The sequence below is a fragment of the Phascolarctos cinereus genome, unplaced genomic scaffold (genome assembly GCF_003287225.1).
Source record: "Phascolarctos cinereus isolate Bilbo 61053 unplaced genomic scaffold, phaCin_HiC Scaffold_3;HRSCAF=262, whole genome shotgun sequence".
Lineage (NCBI taxonomy): Eukaryota > Metazoa > Chordata > Mammalia > Diprotodontia > Phascolarctidae > Phascolarctos > Phascolarctos cinereus.
Window position 1 is genome coordinate 154314699 of NW_027555736.1, and position 23011 is coordinate 154337709.

General features: G+C 34.0%; 1 protein-coding gene across 3 annotated transcripts in view; it reads right to left on the bottom strand.

The window, feature by feature from the left end:
- Positions 1-23011, bottom strand: part of MINDY2 (MINDY lysine 48 deubiquitinase 2) — a 118712-nt gene that overhangs the window by 71588 nt on the left and 24113 nt on the right. For all 3 annotated transcript variants that reach the window (XM_020981854.2, XM_020981846.2, XM_020981837.2), the window contains exon 3: positions 10461-10525. In XM_020981854.2, coding sequence (XP_020837513.1) covers positions 10461-10525 — 65 coding nt within the window. The remainder of the gene's footprint in view (positions 1-10460; positions 10526-23011) is intronic.

Here is a 23011-nt window from a genome sequence, read left to right on the forward strand (position 1 = left end):
CCATCCACTTGGCTTTTGTAGGAAGATGATTGCCTGGCCAAGTAAGTCATTTCTCCTTGTTGGGTTGGGGCCTCTTCATATAGTTCTATAAACGAGGGAAGCAACGATGTCAAATAGGTTCTTAACACAGACCATGATTCTATCCCACTTGACTAATCAGTTACAGTTGTAAAGAGCCCCCCCAAGCATTACAAGCTCCAGATCAGCCTTGTGAGAGGTTATAGGCATTACATTTTAAAGAAGTCCTATGGAGCTCCTTCAGTTCTTCATAGAGCAGGGGCTTTTAACCTACAGAGTCCATTGACCCTAGATTTTTTTTAGGGTCCATGAACTTCAATGAGAAAAAAAATAAACCTTTATTTTCACTAAACTCTAACTGAAATTCAGGACTCCTGTAATTACGAGTGTAGGTAACAAATCATTATTCTGGGAATGGGTTCACAGGCTTCACAAGACTGCAAAAGAGGTCCATGAGTGTCTCAGAAGAAAAAGTTAAGAAACCCTTCTTAGAGTACTGAGCCAGTAATGAAAAAAGAATTTTTCTGAAACCATCCCCTTCATCTTTTCTTATACCACAATAGTATTCCATCACATTCATATATTGCAACTTGTTCGGCCATTCCCCAGTTGACAGGCATCTCCTCAGTTTCCAATTCTTTGCCATCATAAAAAGACCTTTTACAAATTTTTTATGCAAACAGATCCTTTTTCTTTTCCTTTGATCTTTTTGGGATATAGACCTAGTAGTGGCATTGCTAGATCAAAAGGTATACACAGTTTTAGAGCCCTTTGGGTGTAGTTCCAAATTGTTCTCCAGAATACTAGATGTCTTCACAGCTCCAATAACAATGCATTAGTGTATCTATTTTCCCGCATCCCCTCTAGCATTTATTGTTTTGTTTTTCTGTCCTGTCAGTCATTCTGACAGGTGTGAGAAGTTACCTCAATTTCTCTAAATATTTGTGATTTAGAGCATTTTTCCATATGCCTACTGATAGCTTTGATTTCTTCCTCTTAAAACTGCCTATTCATATCCTTTGACTATTTGTCAATTGGGGAATGGCTCTTATTTTTATAAAATTGGCTCCGTTCTCTACATATTTGAGAAATAAGACCTTTTATCAGAGAAACTTACTGCAAAATTTCCACCTAGTTTCCTGCTTTTCTTCTAATTTTAACTGTATGGTCTGTTTGGAAAAACTTTTAAATTTTATGTAAAGTCATCCATTTTACCTCCCATGAACTTCCCTACCTTTTGTTTAGTTATTAATTCTCCCCCTGTCTATAGCTCTGACATGTAATTTCTTCCACACTTCCCTAATTTACTTATGATATCACTCTATGCATGTTTTCTATTGCTTCTAGGACTCTACCCAATTTGTCAATCCTCCTAGTAAATGTGGATAACCAAACTCCAATAAAGGCCTAACCAGAAGCTGATAGAGCTAAAAGAGTAATTCTCAATTTTTATGTGTTATAACCCTGTTGATACATGTTAGCAGGGACACTACTTGCTTGAAAAGAAAAAAAAAGCAATAAATAACAAAACAGTTAAAAAGTGCTAAAAACAATGGAGCTCTAATCAATTACTGATATCTTCATCACTTCTACAATGTTGCTAATAAATTTTAAGCAGCACTATGACACAACTAACTCTACTTCTAAAAGTAGTACTGAACTAGCACTGAACTCTTGTTGAGGGCCGATCTTAAGAGTCTGATAAGGGTTTAAGATCCAAGGCAGAGTTTGACCTCTGCTCAGGCTTTCACCCCAAAGGACTCAGGGATTAAGTGGTACGGCTCCCCAAATTCCTTCCTGATAAAGAGGTCTCTGAGACATCCCTTCTCTCTCTTTGAACCTTAGGTTTACATATTTACTCCTCTATGCAGGTGGCGCCTAGGCGCCTGGGAAAACCTTGGAATCTACAGCCCAATCTAGGAACCCTGATAAGGAGGAAATTCATGATTGTTACATCCTCAGCAGATGTTCTGGGGAGTATCTCATGGGGAGGACTCTTTGAAATTAGGCTAGATCTTCCCTATATATTCTGTGCCCTCACAGATGAATAAACTGAGTCAGTAATTCTACTCCGCCTGGCCCATGTCATAAGTTATTTCACGCCTCTCCATTCGGTGTACAATCTGGTTGCAGGCAACAAACTCTAAAAATGAAACAGATATTTGGAAGGTACACTGGTAAACATTTTTAATAATCTATAGAAACTGACCTAATTTGCCTTTTCTAATACATAATCTATGTGTTATCAAGCATTAAGGGTCCTGAATATATGCCTGTATTTTTCCTCATTATCCTGAATAATAAAACAGTGAGCTATATTAGTACCTTACCAATCACATTTCAATTGGTACCTGTGTAATTTTATTCCAAGAGGTATTTGTTTCCTTAATTTGTACATATTACTATAAACTGTATTCCTGTCTTCCTCAGTCAACTTGGGCTCATTATAAGCTTACTGAGAATGTTTTCAATTATATCAATACAGCTTAGATGAATATATAGGCAGAAACTTGTGTTAATAAATAACATTATAACATTGGCTTTTGTGTATTGGTTGCCAGCTTACAAATGTGCATTCAACAAATTCACAAGTCTATCAATTTAACAAAGAAACCATTCTTTGGTATGCTCCTCAGATACTGTAACTATACACAATGTTAAAATATTAATAAAATGCAATATTCCAAATTGCTGTGTTTGTATGATGGAGTTTTTTTTTTTAAATACTTGCTCTCCATGTAATTGGGATACAGGGTCATTTTAATGGATGTGGGGGTCAAAGTAGCTAGTGGAGGGGGAATATGAAAAGAGAAAGGTAACAACAGCAAACATTCCTATAGCACTTACTACACTGGGATCAACCCCAAGGTACTGAAAAAGTAGCAGATATGATTTTAAGCCATAATTTTTAAAAAAATTTTTCAAAGATTTAGTGATCTTTGAAACATCATGTAGAATGAATAAGGTATTAAAGGATTGGGAAAGGGCAATTATCCCAATTTCCAAAAAAGCAAAGAAAGTAGATACTGAAAACTCTAGTCCAAAAAACTTGACCTTTATTCCTGGCAAAATTCTATAATATGTTTATTACGAAATGAAAGTGTTTTATAAACATTCAACTGCCTTATAAATGTGAATTATTAACTACAGGATGGTTTGTGAAGATTTTAAAAGGGAAATGCCACTTAGTAAACCAGCAAGGCTTATCAGGAACAAATCATGCCACACCTAATTTCCTTTTTTTGGACAATTAGTTGTTAAATCAATGAAATGCTAATTATACCCAGGTTTCAGCAAAGTAGGTGACAAAGTCTCTGACGTTATCCTGGTAGATAAGAAGGGAAGAAGACAGAGAACTATACAGATTAAGGGGATTTAGAATTGTTTGCATGTTTGCATACCCAAAAAGTAGTCATTAAAGGATTGATAACTACTTGGAGGGAAATTTGTGAAGCACTCCAAGAATCTGTCCTTGATCAACTGTGCTGTTTACAATTGTTCTCAGGGACATGGATGGCATACAATACAACAGAGTCAGGATCTAAAAAGATCTTGAGAAAAAAGTCACACAAATACACTCTTTGGTGGAGATTTGAATTGGTCAGGGGTGGGGAACCTGCGGCCTTGAGGCCACATGCGGCTTTCTAGATTCTTGGGTGCAGCCTTTTGATGGAGTCTAAGTTTTACAGAACAAATCCTTTTATTAAGGGGATTTGTTCTGTGAAGTCTGGATTCAGTCAAAGGGCCGCATGTGAGGACCTAGAGGGCCACAGGTTCCACACTCCTGGGACTCCAAACATTCTAGAAAACAATTTGGAACTCTGTCTAAAAAATAAGTAGATTGTATATACTGTTTGATGGTGGATAGCAATACTACTACTAGGTCTCTCTTACAAAGAGATCAAAGAAAAAAGAAAAGAAAAGAATGTTTATAACAGTTCTTTTTATTCTAGCAAAAAAAAAAGGAAACTAAGAGAGAGCTTATCAAATAGTAAAGTGCTGAACAAGTTGTTGTATATGAATGTAATAGAATATTATTGTGCTATAAGAAATGATGAAAGGGATTGTTTAACAGAGAAGCATAGGAAGACATGCAGCAAACTGATATCAAATGAAGTGAACAAAATCATGAAAACAATTTTTACAATAATATAGTAAAATAAAAAAACTTTGAAAGACTTAAAAATTGTGTTCAATGAAATGACAACTCATTAATTCCAGACTACCGATGATAAAGCATGCTACCCATCTCCTGACAGAGAAGTGACAGACACAAGGTGCAGAAGCAGACATATTTTTGGCCATGGTCAATGCAGGAATTTATTTATTCTGTCTTACTATTTTTGTTATGAGTTTTGTTTTGCTTTGTTTCTGCTTATTATTTGTGTGTGTGTGCATGTGTGTGTGTGTGTGTGTGTGTGTGTGTGAGAGAGAGAGAGTTAGGAAAGAAGCATGACTATTGATAGGGAAGGAAGGAAACAAAAAAGGAAGAGAAGGAGGGAAAAAGAATTCGAGGGAAGGAGGAAAAAGAAAGAAAGAAAATAAGACAGAGAGAAGAAATCTGGGGAGAAGGGGGAATGAGGGAGAATGAGAAGGAAAGAGAGAGAGGAAAGAAAAGGAGAGGGGAGGGAGAGGAGGTTATCATATAAAAGAGGAACTGTACTTATTTTGAGTGGGGATTTAGGAAAAACTAGTTAAAGTTGCAAAGTGGTTGATTTAGATTCAATATAGATAAAATATCCTAACAATCAGATTTGTTTGAAGAGCAATATGATCCAAGTCACTGGAAGTCTTCAAACAAAGGTATGACCATTCATCAGGAGTACTGTGGAAGAGTGTCAAACAAACTGAAGTGGGAACCACTAAACCAAGGGCACATACTGAGTTAGAAAACCAAAAAACCAAATATTGGCATTATCTGTTTTGTTGTGTCTTTATTTGTTTAGTTAAATATTTCCCAATTATATTTTAATCTGGTTTGGCTACATTAGGGAATATTATGGGCTGCATGCAGCTGGTAAGCTGTATGTTTAACTCCTATGTTTAGATGATATGCTTGCTCAGGTATGGGTTGAATTAGACAGCCTCTGAGGTCTCTTCCAACTCTAATATTCGATGATTTTAAAATTCAAGAGAACTTAAGATCACATTTTGGCTTGAATAGATGACTTCACATATAAAGTGGCTATGTAATTAAAAAGATAAATTTTACAATAAAAAAATTAATTTCCTGCAAGATAGCATAATGTGAAGTCATAAGAGTCTTAAGACTTGCCAAATTCCCCACCAGAAGACAAATTCTGCCTTTCCCTAAAATACATAAAGTGTAACCAAAGAACTTCAAATAAGAATAATCTCTCAGAAAAGAAAAAACAGAAGAAATAAATACCCACAATGAACAAAAACTATGAGCTACATGTATCTGAAGAGAAAACAAAACAAAAAAAAATGAATTAAAATCAAAAGTGGTCCCAGCAAAAAACATATGAAACTGGATTTAAAAAACAAAAACCACTACAGAAATTAAGGAAGAATTAGCATCAGTTAAAGAAAGATATTTAGCACAACACAATTATAAAGAAATTCAAACAGTATGGGAGTTGTTTGTGGAAAGAAAATAATAAAACGGACTCAATGAAAGAAGTGTTTTACTGGAAGATAAAAAGCAACAATAAAGGAAACAGCAAAGTGAAGTCAAAGGACAACTCAATTGGAAAAAAACTTGATAAATTTATAAGCAAAGGTGATGAATTAAGGGATAGAGAGCCTAGAGGGATAATTTTGTAGTAAATGAACTTTCCTCCTCTCTGTATTTCAGGGAATCACATAAGACTGTACAATTCCTCTGTCTCTCTACAGTCTTCCCAGCTTTAATGGGTTCAATCACTCCATATGTGTAACTCCTAAGTCTGCAAATTCAGTCCTTATCTCCCTCCTGAGTTTTAATTTCACATCGCCAGCTGCCTAGTAAACATCATCACCTGGCTATCCCACAGACTTAATCTAAAACTGAATGAGTCCACAAAACAGACTCATTATCTTTCCTGAAAGCCTCAACTTTCCTTCTAACTTGGCTATTTTTACAGAGGATACAAACATTCTTCTGGGTCACCCAGGTTTGCAACTTCATCCTTGAATCTTTCCTCTTTAAATTAAATTTCACATTTTTCAACTGTCAAGCATACAATTGTTCTTCCCTTTCCCCCTGCCCTGAGAAAAAGGAAATCAAAACCCTTTCAACAAATAGGCATAATCAACAGACTTGTGTTGTACAAAAATGTTTGTATTCTGCATTTAACTAGCATTTTAATCCATCAAGTCTCAGGAGATGGCTAGATTTCTTTGTCACTGTAGTCTGGAATTATGGTAGATCACTGCACTGATCAGAGTTCTTAAGTCTTTCAAAACTGTTTCATAGTATAGATATTATAGTATATATTGTCTCTCTAGTTATATTGCATAAGTTTATACAAATCATCCTAGGGTTCTCTGAAACTTTCTCTTTTATCATTTTTTAGAGCACAACAGTATTTCATTACATTCATATACTATAATTTGTTCATCTATTTCCCAACTGATAAGCATACCCTTAGTTTCTAGTTCTTTGCTATTACAAAAATAGCTATTATAAATATTTTAAAAATATTTTTTATTTTTAATTTATGGAATGAAACAAGCATTTCCATAACACAGTACAAAAAAAATGATTGTACATGAACCTGTAAATCTACTATGCACTTGCTGTTCCTTTCAAATATACAATAAAATTATCATGTAAATTCCTTTTTTTTCCCCTTTTCTCTCCCTTCCCTGCTCTAGAGATGGCTACCATTAGACACAAATAGGTGTATATACACACCCATCCACACACACATATATATTTGCATGCATGTATGCATGTAAAATTATTCTATACATATTGCTATTTATTGGTCCTTTTTCTGGATGCAGATAGTCTTTCGCTAATTCAGATATTTATAATAGACAAAATAACTTACTCAAAGTCATTTTTAAAACAACATTGCTGTTACTGTACACAATGTTCTCTTGGTTACTATAAATTGGCTGTCATATTTTTGTACATGTAAGACATTTCCTATTTAATTAATTTATTTAATCTCTTTATTATGGGCTTAGTAATGGTATAACTAGGTGAAAGGGCACACATAATTTATAATTCCAAATTGCTTTCCAGAATCATTGGACCAATTCCTAGCTCTACCAACGAGGTATCCAGGTGTCTATCTTCCCACAGTTCCTCCAATATTGCTGATTTTCCCTTTTTGTCAATTTTGCCAATCTGATGCATGTGAGGTTACTTCTGAACCGGTTTAATTTGCATTTTCCTAACTTTGTGATTTAAGGCATTTTTTTTTCATATGGCTAGTGATAGCTTAGATATCTTTCTTAGAAAGCTACTTGTTCATTTCCTTTGACTATCAAATGGAAAATGACTCTTAATTCTAATAAATTTGAATTCAGTTCATTAGATGTATTGGAAATATGACTTTTAGTAGATAAAGTTGCTGCAAAGATTTATTTCCTAATTACAGTTTCCCTTCTAGTCTTACTTTATTTGTGCAAAAAATTTTTAATTTCACATAATCAAAATTGCCCATTTTATTTTCTGCGATCCTCTTTATTCCTCAACTGGTCATAAATTTTCCACCTATAAGTAGATCTGCAAGATATTTTATTCCTTGCTTTTTAAATTTATTTACGATATGTTTATGATTTGCTATATGTTAATATGTTTATGATAGGTTGATAATATGTTTATGATTTGTTTATGACTTTTTATACCTATTATCTATTTGGAGCTTATGTTGTGTGTTATGTTGTGTGAGGTGTTGGTTCAAACTTAATTTCTGCCATATTGTTGTCCAGTTTTGCCAGCTAATTTCGAAAAACTGGTGAGTCCTTACCATAGTAGGCAGAGTCTTTGAGTTTATCAAATAGTAGGCCACATGGTTCAATTGCTTTGGTATACTGTCTACATAATCTGTTCCACTGTTCAACTTCTGTATTTTTTAATCAGAAAAAACTACTTTTGATGATTATTGCTTTGTAGTATAGTTCAAGATCTGGTACTGCTAGGCCGCTTCCTTCCCACTTTTTTTTCCCATTATTTCCTTTGAGATTCTTGACCTTTTGTTTCTCCATGAATTCTGTTGTTGATTTTTCTAGTTACATAAAGTTATCCTTTGGTAGTCTGATGGTACGGCACTGAGAAAATTAATATGTTACTATACTAATTTATTTAAATTGTCATCTTTATTATATTGGCCTGGCTTACTATGATGAGCAATTGATATTTCTCCAAATATTTAGCTCTATCACTATTACCATAGAGTGATTTGTAATTGTATTTAAATTGTTCTTTTGTATATCTTGGTAGGCTGACTCCAAGATTTTACATATTTCATAGTTACTTTGAATGGAATTTCATTTTCTATTTCTTCCTGATGCATTTTATTTATAATAAATAGAAATGCTGAAGATTTATGTGCTTTAATGCTAATTAACACATTAAGGAAAAGTCAATTTATTCCTTGAGGTTTTTTTTAGTGGTTTTAAAGAGAAATGAATGTTGAATTTTGTTTAAAATGATTTTCTTCATTTGTTATGAATTCTCCTTTTTCATTTTTGGATACTGGTAATTTGGTTGTCTTTGTTTTTAATCAAATTAGTTAATGATTTATTTTATTATTTTTTAAGCTACTAGTTTATTAATGTAATTGTCTTTTTGCTTTCAATTTTGTTAATCATTTGACTGATTTTCACTGTTCTAGTTCTATTTAATTTGGGCTTTAAAACGGGTTAATTCACTGATCTGTTCATTCTCTCCATTGCCAATCAAAGTGTTTAGAGACATAAAGACTATTTTGGTTACATCCCCAAAATTTTGTCATGTTTTTTCACTGTTGTCACTATCTTTAATGAAATTACCTGTCATTTTACAATTTGTTCATTGATCCACTAATTTTTTATGATTAAGTTACTTAGCTTCAAGATAATTTTTAGTCCTTTCTAAATGGCTCTTCACTAAATATAATTTTTATTACACTGTAGCCAGTAAAGGATGTGTTTAGTATTACTGCTTCATCATATTTTTTTGTGAAGTTTTTATGCTCTGATACAGGGTTTAACACTTTATTTAAAAATGCCAAGACAAATTATCATTTGCAGACTGTACAAAAAACAGGTGGTGGGCTAGATTTGGCTCAAAGATCATAGTTTCCTGATGCTGTACATGGCTGATTTTTGTCAAGGTATCATGCATAGTAAAGAAATATGTATAATCCTTTCTATTCCAAATGAAGAATTTTCAGAGATCTATCATACCAAACTTTTCTAAAATTCCTGTTAAGATTCTTAACCTCTTTCTTTTCAAATTAGCTCTGTCTAGTTCTGAGAAGGGGTATGTTGAGGTACCCCTCTATTCTTCCATTTTTCTCTATATAGGTTGTCTAGCTTTTCATCTAAATATCTAAATGCTATGCCATTTGGTGCATAGAGCTAAGTATTGACATTCATCCATTGTCTATAGTATCTTCCAACAAAATGTAGTTTCCTTATCTCTTTTAATCAAATATACTGTTTGTTTTTGTCTTATCTAATGATTTCTATCCCTGCTTTTCTAAGTTCAGCTAAGGGATAACAAGATTTTTTTTTCTTTGACCCTTTTAATTGCAACTGTATAAGTATGTTCCAAGTTTATTTTTTATAAACAGTATATGTTTGGATTCTACTATTTCCTTCTGCCATTCTCTTTCATTTTATGGGTGTATTCATCTCATTCACATTCACAATTATAATTGTTAAATGTGTATCTTCCTCTAACACTTTCTACTCTACTTGTTCCCTGTCCCCTCTTTATTACAGATTTTTTCCTTCTTTTTTTCAAATAATAGCTAGTATTTATATAGCACTGTGATGTTCACAGAGTGTACTAAATGCATTATCTCATTTGATCCTGACAACTCTATGAAGTAGGCATTATTATTATCCCCATTTTATAGAAAAGGAAATGAAGGCAGGTAGAGGTAGAGTTATTTGTCCAGAGTCACAAACACAGTTCTAATTTCATTCCTATTTCTGCTACTAAGCCAGTTAACAACTGTGAAGAAGAGACAATTAAGGAAGAAATTCTATTTCCTTATAACACTACTTAATGTAATCATGGTATGAAATAAACCACTGGGTGCTCACCTGTGCACAGTGTGCAACTGGTGGGACTTAGTAAAAGCAGAACACACTCTCTCACTCACATTTCCTAAACACTGAACTCTTGATTTTCTAGTGTGAATGAGAAAATAACATCTGTGATAAGTTTACAGGTAATTTTTCAAGAATATATCATATATATCAAGGCATACTAAATTCACATTAAACTAAATAAAATGATTTCCATTTTGTAACAAACATCCTTTTTTTATTACCTGCTCATAGTTTAGACGCTGAATTTCTGAAATTTCTTTTGGTTTTGCATCAAGAATGTAATCTCCTATAAAAACAAACAATAAAATTGCAATCAATGTAAACTTCAAAATTGGCATATATTTTCAAGTTTTCTAGCTCTGGAAACAAAAGAATACATGTAACATTAGAGCACATTTCTTAAAGTCAATTATTTTACATTGTAAAGTGACATTTTAAATTATTTTTAACAAAATATAACTAGCAATTAATTTATTTCAGTTAGATACAAATTGTCAAAACATTACTTGTATTATGATTTATTTTTTGTTTTGTTTTGTTTTTGTTAGGCAATGGGGTTAAGTGACTTGCCCAGGGTCACACAGCTAGTGAGTGTTATGTGTCTGAGGCCGGATTTGAACTCAGGTCCTCCTGAATCCAGGGCTGGTGCTCTATCCACTGTGCCACCTACCTGCCCTTTGTATTATGATTTATGAAAAGCACATTGTGTTCTATAGAAGATTAATCATGTTTAATTTGGGGCAAATGTTTTGTATTATTTACTTCAATGACTGAGAATTGTAAAGATGTATGTACTGATGTACTATATCAACTGTCAATGGGTAAGAGAACAAACATGGGTCAGAACAGAATGGGAGAAGAATAGGTTAGATTATATTTTGGAAACTGTATAATTCCATAATCTACAAACACAGCTTTTTAATAGCAACATTTTCCTGATGAGGCTACATGGCTATAAATCAAACTTACCACAATATCATAAAAATCAAAACTGAAAGTGACCCTAACAGCAATGGAAAAACATATGGTGGACAGGTATAGATTAGAACAAAACACCAAAAATTACTTCTATATGACAAGTGCCATCAAAGACATAAGGGATATATATGGTCAGAAAAGGTGGTAGGCAAGCTATGTAATGAGATAGAGGATAGCAGCTAAACAGTTCAAGTACTGCACTGATATTCACGAAATATTAAAATGCCCCCAAAAGACCTCCATTGTGTTGGGTATAAAGGACTTATGGAAAGGCACCAATTAATTGCACAGGACCAGAAAAGCATAGTTGGGTTATAATCTTCATTACTGAAAATCATACCCATACTATTATATCATGGATACTGCGAAATAAACAAGCACAGTCATGGTTCCTCTACACCTGGTAGGTCCATATCTAATGGTGAACCTGAAAGATATGGATAATGTAGTAAAAGCAGTAATCATTCAAGGTTTCTTAGTTATCCTTTTAGGAGAGTCATAAGGATGTATTTTGTATATTTCATATTAAATAATTATTTACAAATGTTAATTATCATATAACATATTTAGATATATGCTAATTATAGGTATATATGTATGTGAATATATTTATGCCTAAATTTTTCTACAAAGTCCTATTCTGATGCCTCACTGTGAAATGAAAGTGAGCCTAGACTCTCAGAGATTATACAACGAAAGTAGAAATTATGGCAGGTTATAAAATGTCCACAAGTGCTTCAATTCAATCATGTTATGAAGAGTATTCATAATACAGAAAGGCTCTATTGGTATGAGACTCAAAAGAATCCTGCCTCTCAAGAACATTCATTAATTAAAGTAGCAGGACAAAAAACTGATGGGAAAAAGAATGGTCAATGCTTCTATAACGCTCCATTTTCAATATTAGCAATAGTGGAATTACCACATCTGGCCTAATACTGGAATCCTGATGTGCTGTATAAGATTTTAGAAGAGTGGTTTTACCACACTAAGAATATAACAAGGAAATCTATGCTATAGTTGACACAATCTTAAAAACCATTGTTGTTGTTGTTTTAGTAGTGTCAGACCTTTCCTGACCCCATTTGGAGTTTTCTTGACAAAGATACTGGAGTGATTTGCCGTTTCCTTCTCCAGCTAGTTTTTCAGATGATGAATCTGAGGCAAACAGAGTTAAGTGACTTGTACAGGGTCACATAGGTAGGAAGTGGCTGAAGCCAGATTTGAACTCAGGAAGATGAGTCGTCCTGGTACCCTATGCACTGTGCCAACCAACTGCTTCTAAAAATGTTGTGGGATTACCTAACAAGATCTCTCAGGGTTCAGAAGATACCAGAAGAACACGGGGAAATGTATATGATATTACCCCAAAAAGGTAATTGAGAGGACATATATAACTACCTATATGCTTCTTTCTCATTTTTAAAAAATCTTTATGAACATGATATATACACATATTGACACTATGCTTGATAAAAGCATAAGAAACAGGAAAGTGTTTATAAGCAATGTTATACAGCAAACCACAACTGACTAAAATGTCAAAATCAACATCAAATTAGAAGACTAAAGAAGAATGACACTATCTATAATTATAGCAATTAAAATCTTACCTATTCAAACTCTCTTGTTGCCCAAAATGAGAATATAAGAAACTAATCATACTTACTCTTTGTTGATCACCAAATAAGAAGAAAACAGCCACTACAGTATTCAAGAGATTTGTCTTGTTCAAAAATCCTTTTATTTGGTATTTATTTGTATACATATCTCCCCAGAAAGAATGTAAGCCCCTTTTTGTCTCTGTATTTCTAGTACCTGGTAGAGAGCCTGGGATATAGCAGATACTTAGTATATGTATTAATTGGAGAAGAGTCTAAAGTTTTCCTGTACTGAGTCAATTTTTTGTAATGATCATAATAGATTATTTTTTAAGGTAATACAGGATTCTTTCATAAATGAAACCAAGAAGATAACTATATTCGGTGACCCTCTGATAATCTGTTTCAAAGAAGACAGAAAACAAGACGTTTACTAGTCAAGGTATTCTCTGCTCTGGAAGAGGCATTCCCTATACTTCTTTTTATGTTTCTTTCTGCATAATGCACTAATTGCATCAGGACACAAAGTACCTCTTTAATGATTGCCATTATTACTCAAAAGAAAATTTAAATTTTATTACCACTTAAAGTTGTGATTTGCATGGTTGTTTTAACTGTATATATTGCTCCTTCTGGTTCTGCATTGTTCACTATATATTACTTTAAAGATGACTTCTTATATTTCTTTGAATTCTTCATACTTATTGTTCCTTGTGGTAAGATAGAATATCTTATCAAATATTATTGATATAGTATAATTTGTTCAGCTATCCTTCAACTGTCCACCATGCAGCTTTGTTTCTAGGTTTTTCCTACTATAAGTAGTAACGTTTTTACTTTCAATATAGATATGTCTTTGTTGTTAATGATAGCCTTTAAATAATAACCACAAAGAGTGGGGTAGCTGGGTCAAAGAATAATTCTCTTTTTTAGCTCATTTTCCAATATCGTTGGACCAATTCATAGCTCCATCAGCAGTGAATCAGTGAGTCCATTATACCATATTTTCCCCAATGAATTCTTCCATTAAATCTATGCCAATTTGATAAGTATGGAAACCTAAGAATTGACTCAATTTGTACTTTTCTATTAGTAATTTTGAGTATTTTTAAGATGGTTATTGATAATTTGTGTTTCTTCTGAGAAATGTTTATTCCTTTCTGCTAAATATTTATTTAGGAATAACTCCTAGGGATTTCTGTCAATTATCTTTAAATTTCAGATATTTGTTTACAAGATTTTCCCCCCGTCTATATATCTCTTATATGTATTTCATATGTCTTTTATTTTTATATCATTAATACAGTGTATGTTATCTTTTATCCTACTGTTTCAACTATCTCTGTGACACTGGGCAATTCATTTAAGCTCTCAGACTTGAATGCTCAACCATAAAGTGAGAGGGTTTGACTGGACAACTTCTAAAGTCTCTTTCAGTTCTAAATCTATGATCTATAATGTAGTTGATCCATTTGTCTCTCTTAATGGTATCTATTGCCTTACCTGAATTCATGATTAAGATAGTAGTTTTGTCTTTTTTTAAAATTTAGCTGAAATGACAGTTTTTATTGTGGCCTTTGACTTGTATGAAATTATTGGCTTTTCAAGCAATTTAATTTTTGCTAAGCAGCAAATTGTGGGGTTTTCTAATTTATTCTGCTGGTTTCCATTATTGGTGAATTTAGTCCATGAATATTCAAGATTATGACCGTTCTGTTTTGTTTTCCTTCTATTGGATAGACACACACACACATAGCTACTACAGTATTTTGTTTTAAAAAGCAGGATCTGATTAATTGTATTAAAATATACTAAAAAATACCAGTTCTGTCCTCTCTACCTCCCTGCCCACACCAACACAGACAGGTTAAATGACTTGCCAAGGGGCACGGTTAGTGTTACAGGCAGGACCTGAATTGAGGTCTTGTCAACTCCAAACCCAGAACTCTGTTCATACTAACTCTCTTTTTAAGAATACAATCTTGATTGTCCCTCCTCTTTTCTTCTTGCAACCACATAAAAGAGAGATCCTCCTTTTATTTTTAATGATACAATCTTTTAAAAATCTTTTCCTGAATAGCCAAAATAAGAATGTGATTTAGAAATCACTTTCCTTTCATTCTCCCAGGACTGCTGTAAGGATAAAATAAGAATATCTGTAAAGTACTTTGCAAACTTTAAAGCACTATATAAATTGCTAGCTATTATTATCATTATGCTACTAAGTGTTACTTAGAATCTACAGGAGACTTTCCTTCCTCTACATCTATGTTAACATTTGGTCATCTTGTATTTCTTACTTGCATTCAAGTCTAGATTATTTTGTTTTAGCAGTTTGGTAAATCTGCATGATAAATTTCTTAAGTTAAGTTTTAGCAGTTTGGCAAATCTTCATGTTAAATGGTCTATCCAGTACCGGATTTTTTGCCAGGAAATAATTCTGAAGAACCACGTTTTTTGGGTTTTTTTTTCCATAATGAAGTATATTCTGTTTGCAGGATAGGAAATTCTAAGCTGGAGGCTTATTTCCCTACTTTTTGGTACATAGCATTGTAATTTCTTTAATCTGTTATCCTTATTGAATCTAGTACAATTCAAACTGCTATTTATTGCTATGTAATTGTTTCCTAGTGGCTACTTAGAAGATTCTCTCTTCATCTTTGCAAGTCTAAACTTCAACTTCAGGTTCATTTCTGTTAGAATCTTGTGGATTCTAAACATGTATTCTGCCTTCTGTTTCCTAAACTTCAAGGTAACTTTCTTGTATGAATGCCTAGAATAGAAAATTCAGACTCTGTTTCTTTGTATTTTACTGGAAAATGAATTAATTCTCACATTGTCTCACCAAGTTCTGTCCTTCAGCACTGTCCTTTAGGTTGTAGAGATACAAGGTACTGCAGTTTTGCCATCTTGATTTTGTTCAGTCTGTTCTTCTATCATTGCATTTTGCTGTTGTTCTACCTGAGTGATACTGCTCCTTTGGAAGTCTACTGCTTCATTAAGTTTTTCCACTGTCTTTTCTACATGGTCAATTCTCATATTTATTTTCCTTCAGCAATCTACTTCCAATTACCTGAATGATACATATTTCTTTTTCTATCTTATGATAAGTCTAAATCAACCAGTAAATCAATCAGCAAGTAATTATTAAACACCTACCATGTTCCCAGCATATTATTGCACATCCCTACTTTACTTTAGAGATGATATTATTATTGAATTCTTGTCCTTTCCTTCGGAAGATTTCTCCTTGTGTTCTTTAACCTACAGTTTATACTCATGGTCCTGGAGCTTTGTGGGGCAACAATGCAAAACCATTGTTTACTCATTTATTTCATGTGAAAATTTTTCTTTTAAGTTTTTTTTTTGTGAAGGTTTCTTTCCTCTACTCCTACAGTTTGTTTTTAAACTGTCTGTTGCATTTATTATTGTTTTGGGGTAGTGCAGAGGAACCAGGTAGAGTCATAACCACTCACTCCACTATTTTGTCAGAAATCCCTACCATATTTCCAAAAATTACCTACATATAAGATGTGGCATACAAATATTACCCAGGAAATAAATGCACAATTAGAAAAAGTGGTAGGTTAGTCATGTAGTAAAAGTAGGGAGTAATAGGTAAATAGCTTGCATGCTGCAATGGTACCCACAAAAAATAAGAAGACAGAGAAGGTGTGGCCTCTAGCAGGCTCTTTTGTGAAGGTTCTATAGGAAAACATATGGATATTAATAATGAAGAATGAGAGGGCATGGATATTTTGTAATTTGCACCAATGGAGGGAAACCCACATCAGTGAGATTACAGATTTGCTGACAAGTTGAAATACAATGAAATATTACAACTGGGCCAATGACTGCAGTTTAGGTGTTAAGATGACACACAGGTAAAACAATTAAAGAACAAGATGGTATAATGTAGTATCAGTGAAATTCCAGAGGAATTATTGAAGGAAAATAGCTATGAAGCCTAAAATCTTCCACAAAAGCTTCAGGGAAGAGAGGGAATCCGATAGATGAGGTTAAGTCAGATTATAAAATTCTACCTAAGATGGCTTTAAATTATATCTACAATGGGGATTTTGGACTTGATCCAATGACAAAAGGGAATTCTTATAGGCTTCTGAATAGGAGAGTACGATATAATGAAATGGATGTTTGGAGAAGTGGTAGGCAGGACAGACTGAAGAAGCTAAGAATGCTGTCAGGAATATCAAATAGAAAACTACCATAGGGGTGGCTGGGTGGCTAGGTGGCACAGTGGATAGAGTTCCTGCCTTGCAGTCAGGAGGACCTAAGTTCAAATCCAGTCTCAGACACTGTACACTTACTAGCTGTGTGACCCTGAGCAAGTCACTTAACTCCAATTTCCTCACCAAAAAAGCAAAAAATTAAAAAAAAAAAAAAAAAGAAAGAAAACTACCATAGTAATTCAACAGTAAGATGATAAGGCCCAGAATTAGTGGCGTGATAGTGAGACTAGAACATTAGGGACAACAGAAAGAACATGGTGTAATGGAAAGAATAATGGATTTGGCACCAGAAGACTGGAGTCCAAACCCTGGTTCTTCCACTTATGTAGGCAACTCACTCTGCCTCTCCAGGACTCAGTTTCCTCATCTGCAAAATGAAGAGATTGAACCAAATTATCTCCAAAGTCCTTTCCAGTTCTAAATCCCATAACCTGAAAAGACATATCTAAGGAACAATGAAGATATGGTTACTAACTGGATATGGGAACCTCAAATTCAACATGTCAAAAGAGAACTCATCTTTTCCCCTAAACCTACCCTTCTTCCAAACTTTCCTATTACTATCAAGGGTACCATCATCCTTCTAGTCACCTAGGTTTCCAAGCTTGGTGTCATCCACTAATTGCCTGACTCCACATTGCCAATCTGTTGTCAAATCTTGACATTTCTACCTTCAAAAGCTCTCTTAACATGTCTTTCTCTCTAACTCATACACCTACCACACTAGTTCAGGCCTCCTACACGGACTGTTGCAAAAGCTTACTAATCAGTCTTCTCATCTCAAGTCTCTCCCCACTCCAATCTATCCTCCTCACAACTGTCAAACTGATATTCCTAAAGCATAGGTTTGACAATGTAAAAACCTATCCCCCAAATCAATAAATTCAAGTGGCTCCTTATTATTTTTAGACTCAAACACTCTTTGGTATTTAAAACTCTTCATAATCTGGTCCCTTCCTATTTTTTCTGGTCTTTTTTACACATTACTCTTTACACACACACACACACATTCTCTAATTGTGCCATATTCTCTACCTGTAGCTCCTCACACACAATGTTCCATCTCTTACCTATAGAGACTATCCTTTGCACTAGGTATCCCTCATATGTTTCGAATGCTTTCCCTCATCACCCCCAACTCCTAAAATCCCCGCTTCCTTCAAGACTCAACTCAAATGTCACTTGAAAGAGACCATTCCTGGTCCCCCTACTTCCTAGTGCCTTCCCTCTCCAAAGTTACTTTGTATCAATTTTGTATTTAACTACATATAAATGTGTTGCCTCCTCTATAAGAATGTAAACATCTTAAGGGAAGGCTTTATTTTTACTTTTTCTTTGTTATCTCCAGGCTCAACACAGTGCTTGGCACATAATAAGGGTTTAATAAATGTTTGGTGATTGATTCATTGGTCTAAAGAATAAAGTGAAAAGAGAAGCAAAAAATAACAAAGTTTCAAGACTGAAGGAACAGAACAATAGTGCAATCAACAGAAGTGGTAAAGTCAGGAAGGGAAACTGGTTTTGGTGAAAAAATGATGATAAGTCTGGTTTACAACATTATAGATCCTCAGAGCTGAAAGGCACTTCAGAGGTCATCTAACGTGAACCATACTTGATCATAAATTTTCTCTACAGTTTCTCCAGGAAGTACCCGCTTGAAGACTTTCAGTGATGGGGAACTCACTCACTCCTGAAGCAGTTCACTCCAGTTTTGGACAGCCATACTAATGAAATTTCCATTTTTATATCATGCCTAAAACTTCTTCTCTGCAAACTGTCACCATTACTCCTAGTTCTGCCACCTAATGCCAAGTAGATGTCTAATCAATCCCACTTTCAAAAGATGATTTCTTAAATACTTAAAAGCTACCATGTCTTTCTTAAATCTCTTCTCCAGGTTAAATATCATCAATTCTATTAACTACTTATATGTCACTCTTCACTTGTTCATACAAGTCTTTCCAAATTTCTCTGAATTTCCCATATTCATAATTTTTTTATGGCTCAGTAAAATTCCATTATGTTCATATGTCCCAATTTGCTCACCCACTCCCCAATTAACAGGTTCCTATTTTGTTTCCGGGTCTTTGCTACAACAAAAAGTGCTGCTACAAATATTCTTATACATGAGTCCTTTCCCTCAGTCCTCGACCTCCTTGCAGTACATGACTAATAGTAATACTGCTAGGTCAAAGGATACATACAATTAAGTGACATTTTGCAAATAATTTCAATTTTTTTTCCAGAATGGTTGAACCAATCCACAGAATTAGTGTAGCAAGTATTTACAGAGCATATATTGAGGATCAAAGAGTTTAGGGCTAGAAAAGACCACAGAGATTATCTAATTTAATACCCTTTTTAAATTTTATTTATTTTTATTTATTTTTTGTTTTTGTTAGGCAATAGGGTTAAGGGACTTGCCCAGGGTCACACAGCTAGTAAGCGTTATGTGTCTGAGGCTGGATTTGAATTCAGTCCTCCTGACTCCAAGGCCAGAGCTCTATCCACTTTGCCACCTAGCTGCTCCAATACCCTTATTTTACATAAGAGAAAACAGAGGCCCAGAGAGGTTAAATGACTAGCCTCAGGAGAATAAATAATCAAACACTAACTAAAGCACTGTATATTAAGTCAATCGATAAAATGTTCTTCATTAAAACTGTTTCTGTGGAGGGTATCACCATCCTCTTAATTACCAAAATTTGCAACCTGCGTGTCACTCTCAACTCTCTTCTTTTCCTTATCCTCATATTCAATCAATCACTAGGTCTTGCCCGTCCTACCTCCACAATACATTTCCCAATTAGTCTCTTTCTCTCTAGTTACACAGCTACTTTTCTAGATTAGGCCCTTATCACCTCATTCCTCTGGCTATACTACTTTGAGATCTCTCCACCATGTCCCCACACTGGGTTACTTCCCTTGCTCCCTCCTTTCAACTTCCTTTTATATGTTGTCTTTTCCCATTAAATTGCAAGCTCCTTAAGGGCAAGGACTATCTATTTTTTTTTAAAAATGTGTATCCCCAGCACTTAGAACAGTGCCTAGCACATGGTAGGCACTTCATAAGGATTTACTGATTACTGACTATAGTAATAACCAATAGGTCTTTGCTCTCTGACTTATCCTCTATATTGTATAGCCAAAATAATCTTAAAGGTTTCAATATCATCAGTGATCACCTATTTCTATTAATATAACTTATAAGCTTCTCAACCCAACATTCGAAGCCCTCCACAATCTGGGTCCAACTCATCTTTCTAAACTCAATTCACAATTACTTCTCTTCATCTACTCCACATTCCAGTCAAAGTGACCTATTCCCAGAATATCACATGCTGACTCTTCTTTCCATGCCTCTGTATAGCCTTGCTCATATTCCTGGAATGCATTTTCCAATCTCACTACTACTTCTTAGAGTTCCTAGATTCCCAATTTGGATTTGTGCAAATAAATTGATTTATACAAATAAAATCATCCATATTATTTGACCCAGATAGTACACTGCTAAGTATATACATATGTACCCCAAGGTGGTCACTAATAAAAAGAATGGATTCATATACATCAAAGTATTTGCAGTAACACTTTTTGTGGTAGTAACAAAGTGGAAACAAAGATGATGTCTGTAAATTGGGGAATACTTAAACAAATTGTGGTACATGAATATAATGGAATATTACTATACTATAAGAAAAAATTGAACATGCTGAATACAGAGAAGCATAAAAAGACTTCAATATACACTGACAGTGTAATGAAAAGAAAAACCACAAAACAATTAAAACTGAATGTCATGAAATTATAAAGGACAAACTTGACCCAAAAGAAGATGTCTGAGCAGATAACCTCTTTTCCATCCCCACACCCATTCCTTTTCATACAAGAGGTCTACATATATGAAGCCCTGAAAATAATGTCAGATTTTTTTCAATATGTTAATCGGTTTTGCTTATTTTTTTCTCTTCCTCTTTAAAAAAATTTTCGCTGCAAGGGAAAGGAGAGGGGGAAGAATACAAGAGGAAATGTAGGTAGCATAAAAACAAAAAATACCAATAAAAACCTATTTTAAAAGTAAACACAGATAAAAGAATCCCTAGTTTCCTTCAAGACTCAGTGAGGTGTCGCTTCATATCTATCTTGTTAGATCCTCCCAACATGTTGGTGCTGTCTCCCTCCCTTCTAAAATTTCTTTAAAAAAATTATTATGAATTTAATCACCAACAAACTCAAAAATTGTAATTAGAAAGAAGAAAAAAGATTGCATGTGAAACCAATGAACCTTTGTTATATACAGTTTCTTTGAAAAGAAGTACACATTAAATTGAATAAAGTTATAACAAAACTGACCTATTTGTATATCTTTATGAATTTTTTTGTTCTGGTTACTTTGTATCTACAGCAGAATCTAAGTTACTTGAGAGCAGGAACTATTGTTTCTGTCTGTACACCCACATTGCCTTGTACATAATAAGCAATTTAATAAATGCTATCTGAATTGAAGTAAAAACATTACCTTATTCTCCTTAATTCAGATTCTCAGGCAATAAACTTGGAAACAGAGATAAAATTTGGGAATCTCTAATCCTCCCTGTGGGCTTCTCTAACTTCCCAAGTAACCTAACTTAGATTTGGAGTTAGAGAGTTCTTTGCTCCATGGAGATTTAAAAAACAAATACAGTCCCTACCAATGCCAAAACTAATAACAAAATATCTAATGAGAATAGGGGAAATAATTCATAGACATGAATTTCCAGCATAAGATATTAACTAGTTTTTTTTTTTTTTGGTTAGGCAATTGAGGTTAAATGACTTGCCCAGGGTCACACAGATAAATGTCAAATGTCTGAGGCCAGATTTGAACTCAGGTCCTCCTGATTCCAAGGCCAGAGATCTATTCACTATTCCACCTAGCTGCCCCCCAGATATCAACTAGTCTTAAGAAAAAAGACTCCACATACATTACAGGGATATAATCTTAATTTAATCTAGAAGTGTGATTACTATCAGATATAAACCAGACTTTAGTTCTAATACAGCAACTCATAAATACAGTTGACATTTATATAGTGCTTTAAACCAAAGCCTGTATTATCTCATTTGATCCTCATAATAACCCCTTTAAAGTACTATATGTATTATTCCCATTTTCTACAGGAGAAAACTGATGATGAAAGAGGTTAAGTGACTTGCCCATGATCACACAAATAATAAGTTTTAAGTGTCAGTGGTAGGATCTGAACCACGGTGTTTCCTAGGTCTATATCTCTTTTCACTATGCTATACTGTCCAGTCAATCCAAAATACACATTATTGAACAATTTATTTCTTCTTTTAAAAAAATGAAGTAACTTTTAAATATGTTTTTATTTGATTTTTCCCCCCTGTGGAGCAGTGACCCTGGCTCTTACTAAGGCAAAATTTCTCTATCTTATTAGAAGTAACAGTCATACTAGAATAAAAATTTTAGAGCAAGAGAGAACCCCCTACTTTTACATATGAGAAAAGTTGAAGGCAAATTTATAGGAGGATATGAGCAAAAGTCACCCAGGCTGGACAGGCATGGATAAATTGCAATATATAATCACTGGAATGATACATTGATGAAATCACAGATCCATCAAATGTCCGTTTTTACTACTCCCATTTACATGCAAGGAAATTGAGGCTCAGAGAGGTAGGGTAACTTGCCCAAGGGCACATAGCTCTATAGTGGTAAACCTGCATAAGAATGAATGTTGCAGGACTCAGAGTCCGGTAGAGAAGCTGTAATACCACCCATACTTTAGAGTTAATTTTATATCATACACTAAAAACCTAATGACAAGATGTGAAATGTACAAATAAAATTATAAATCCTAATTCCACCATTAAGTATTTAATTTATACTGTTTTGGGATTAACATGAATTATATAATTTTCTAAAACACTGCATTTTCT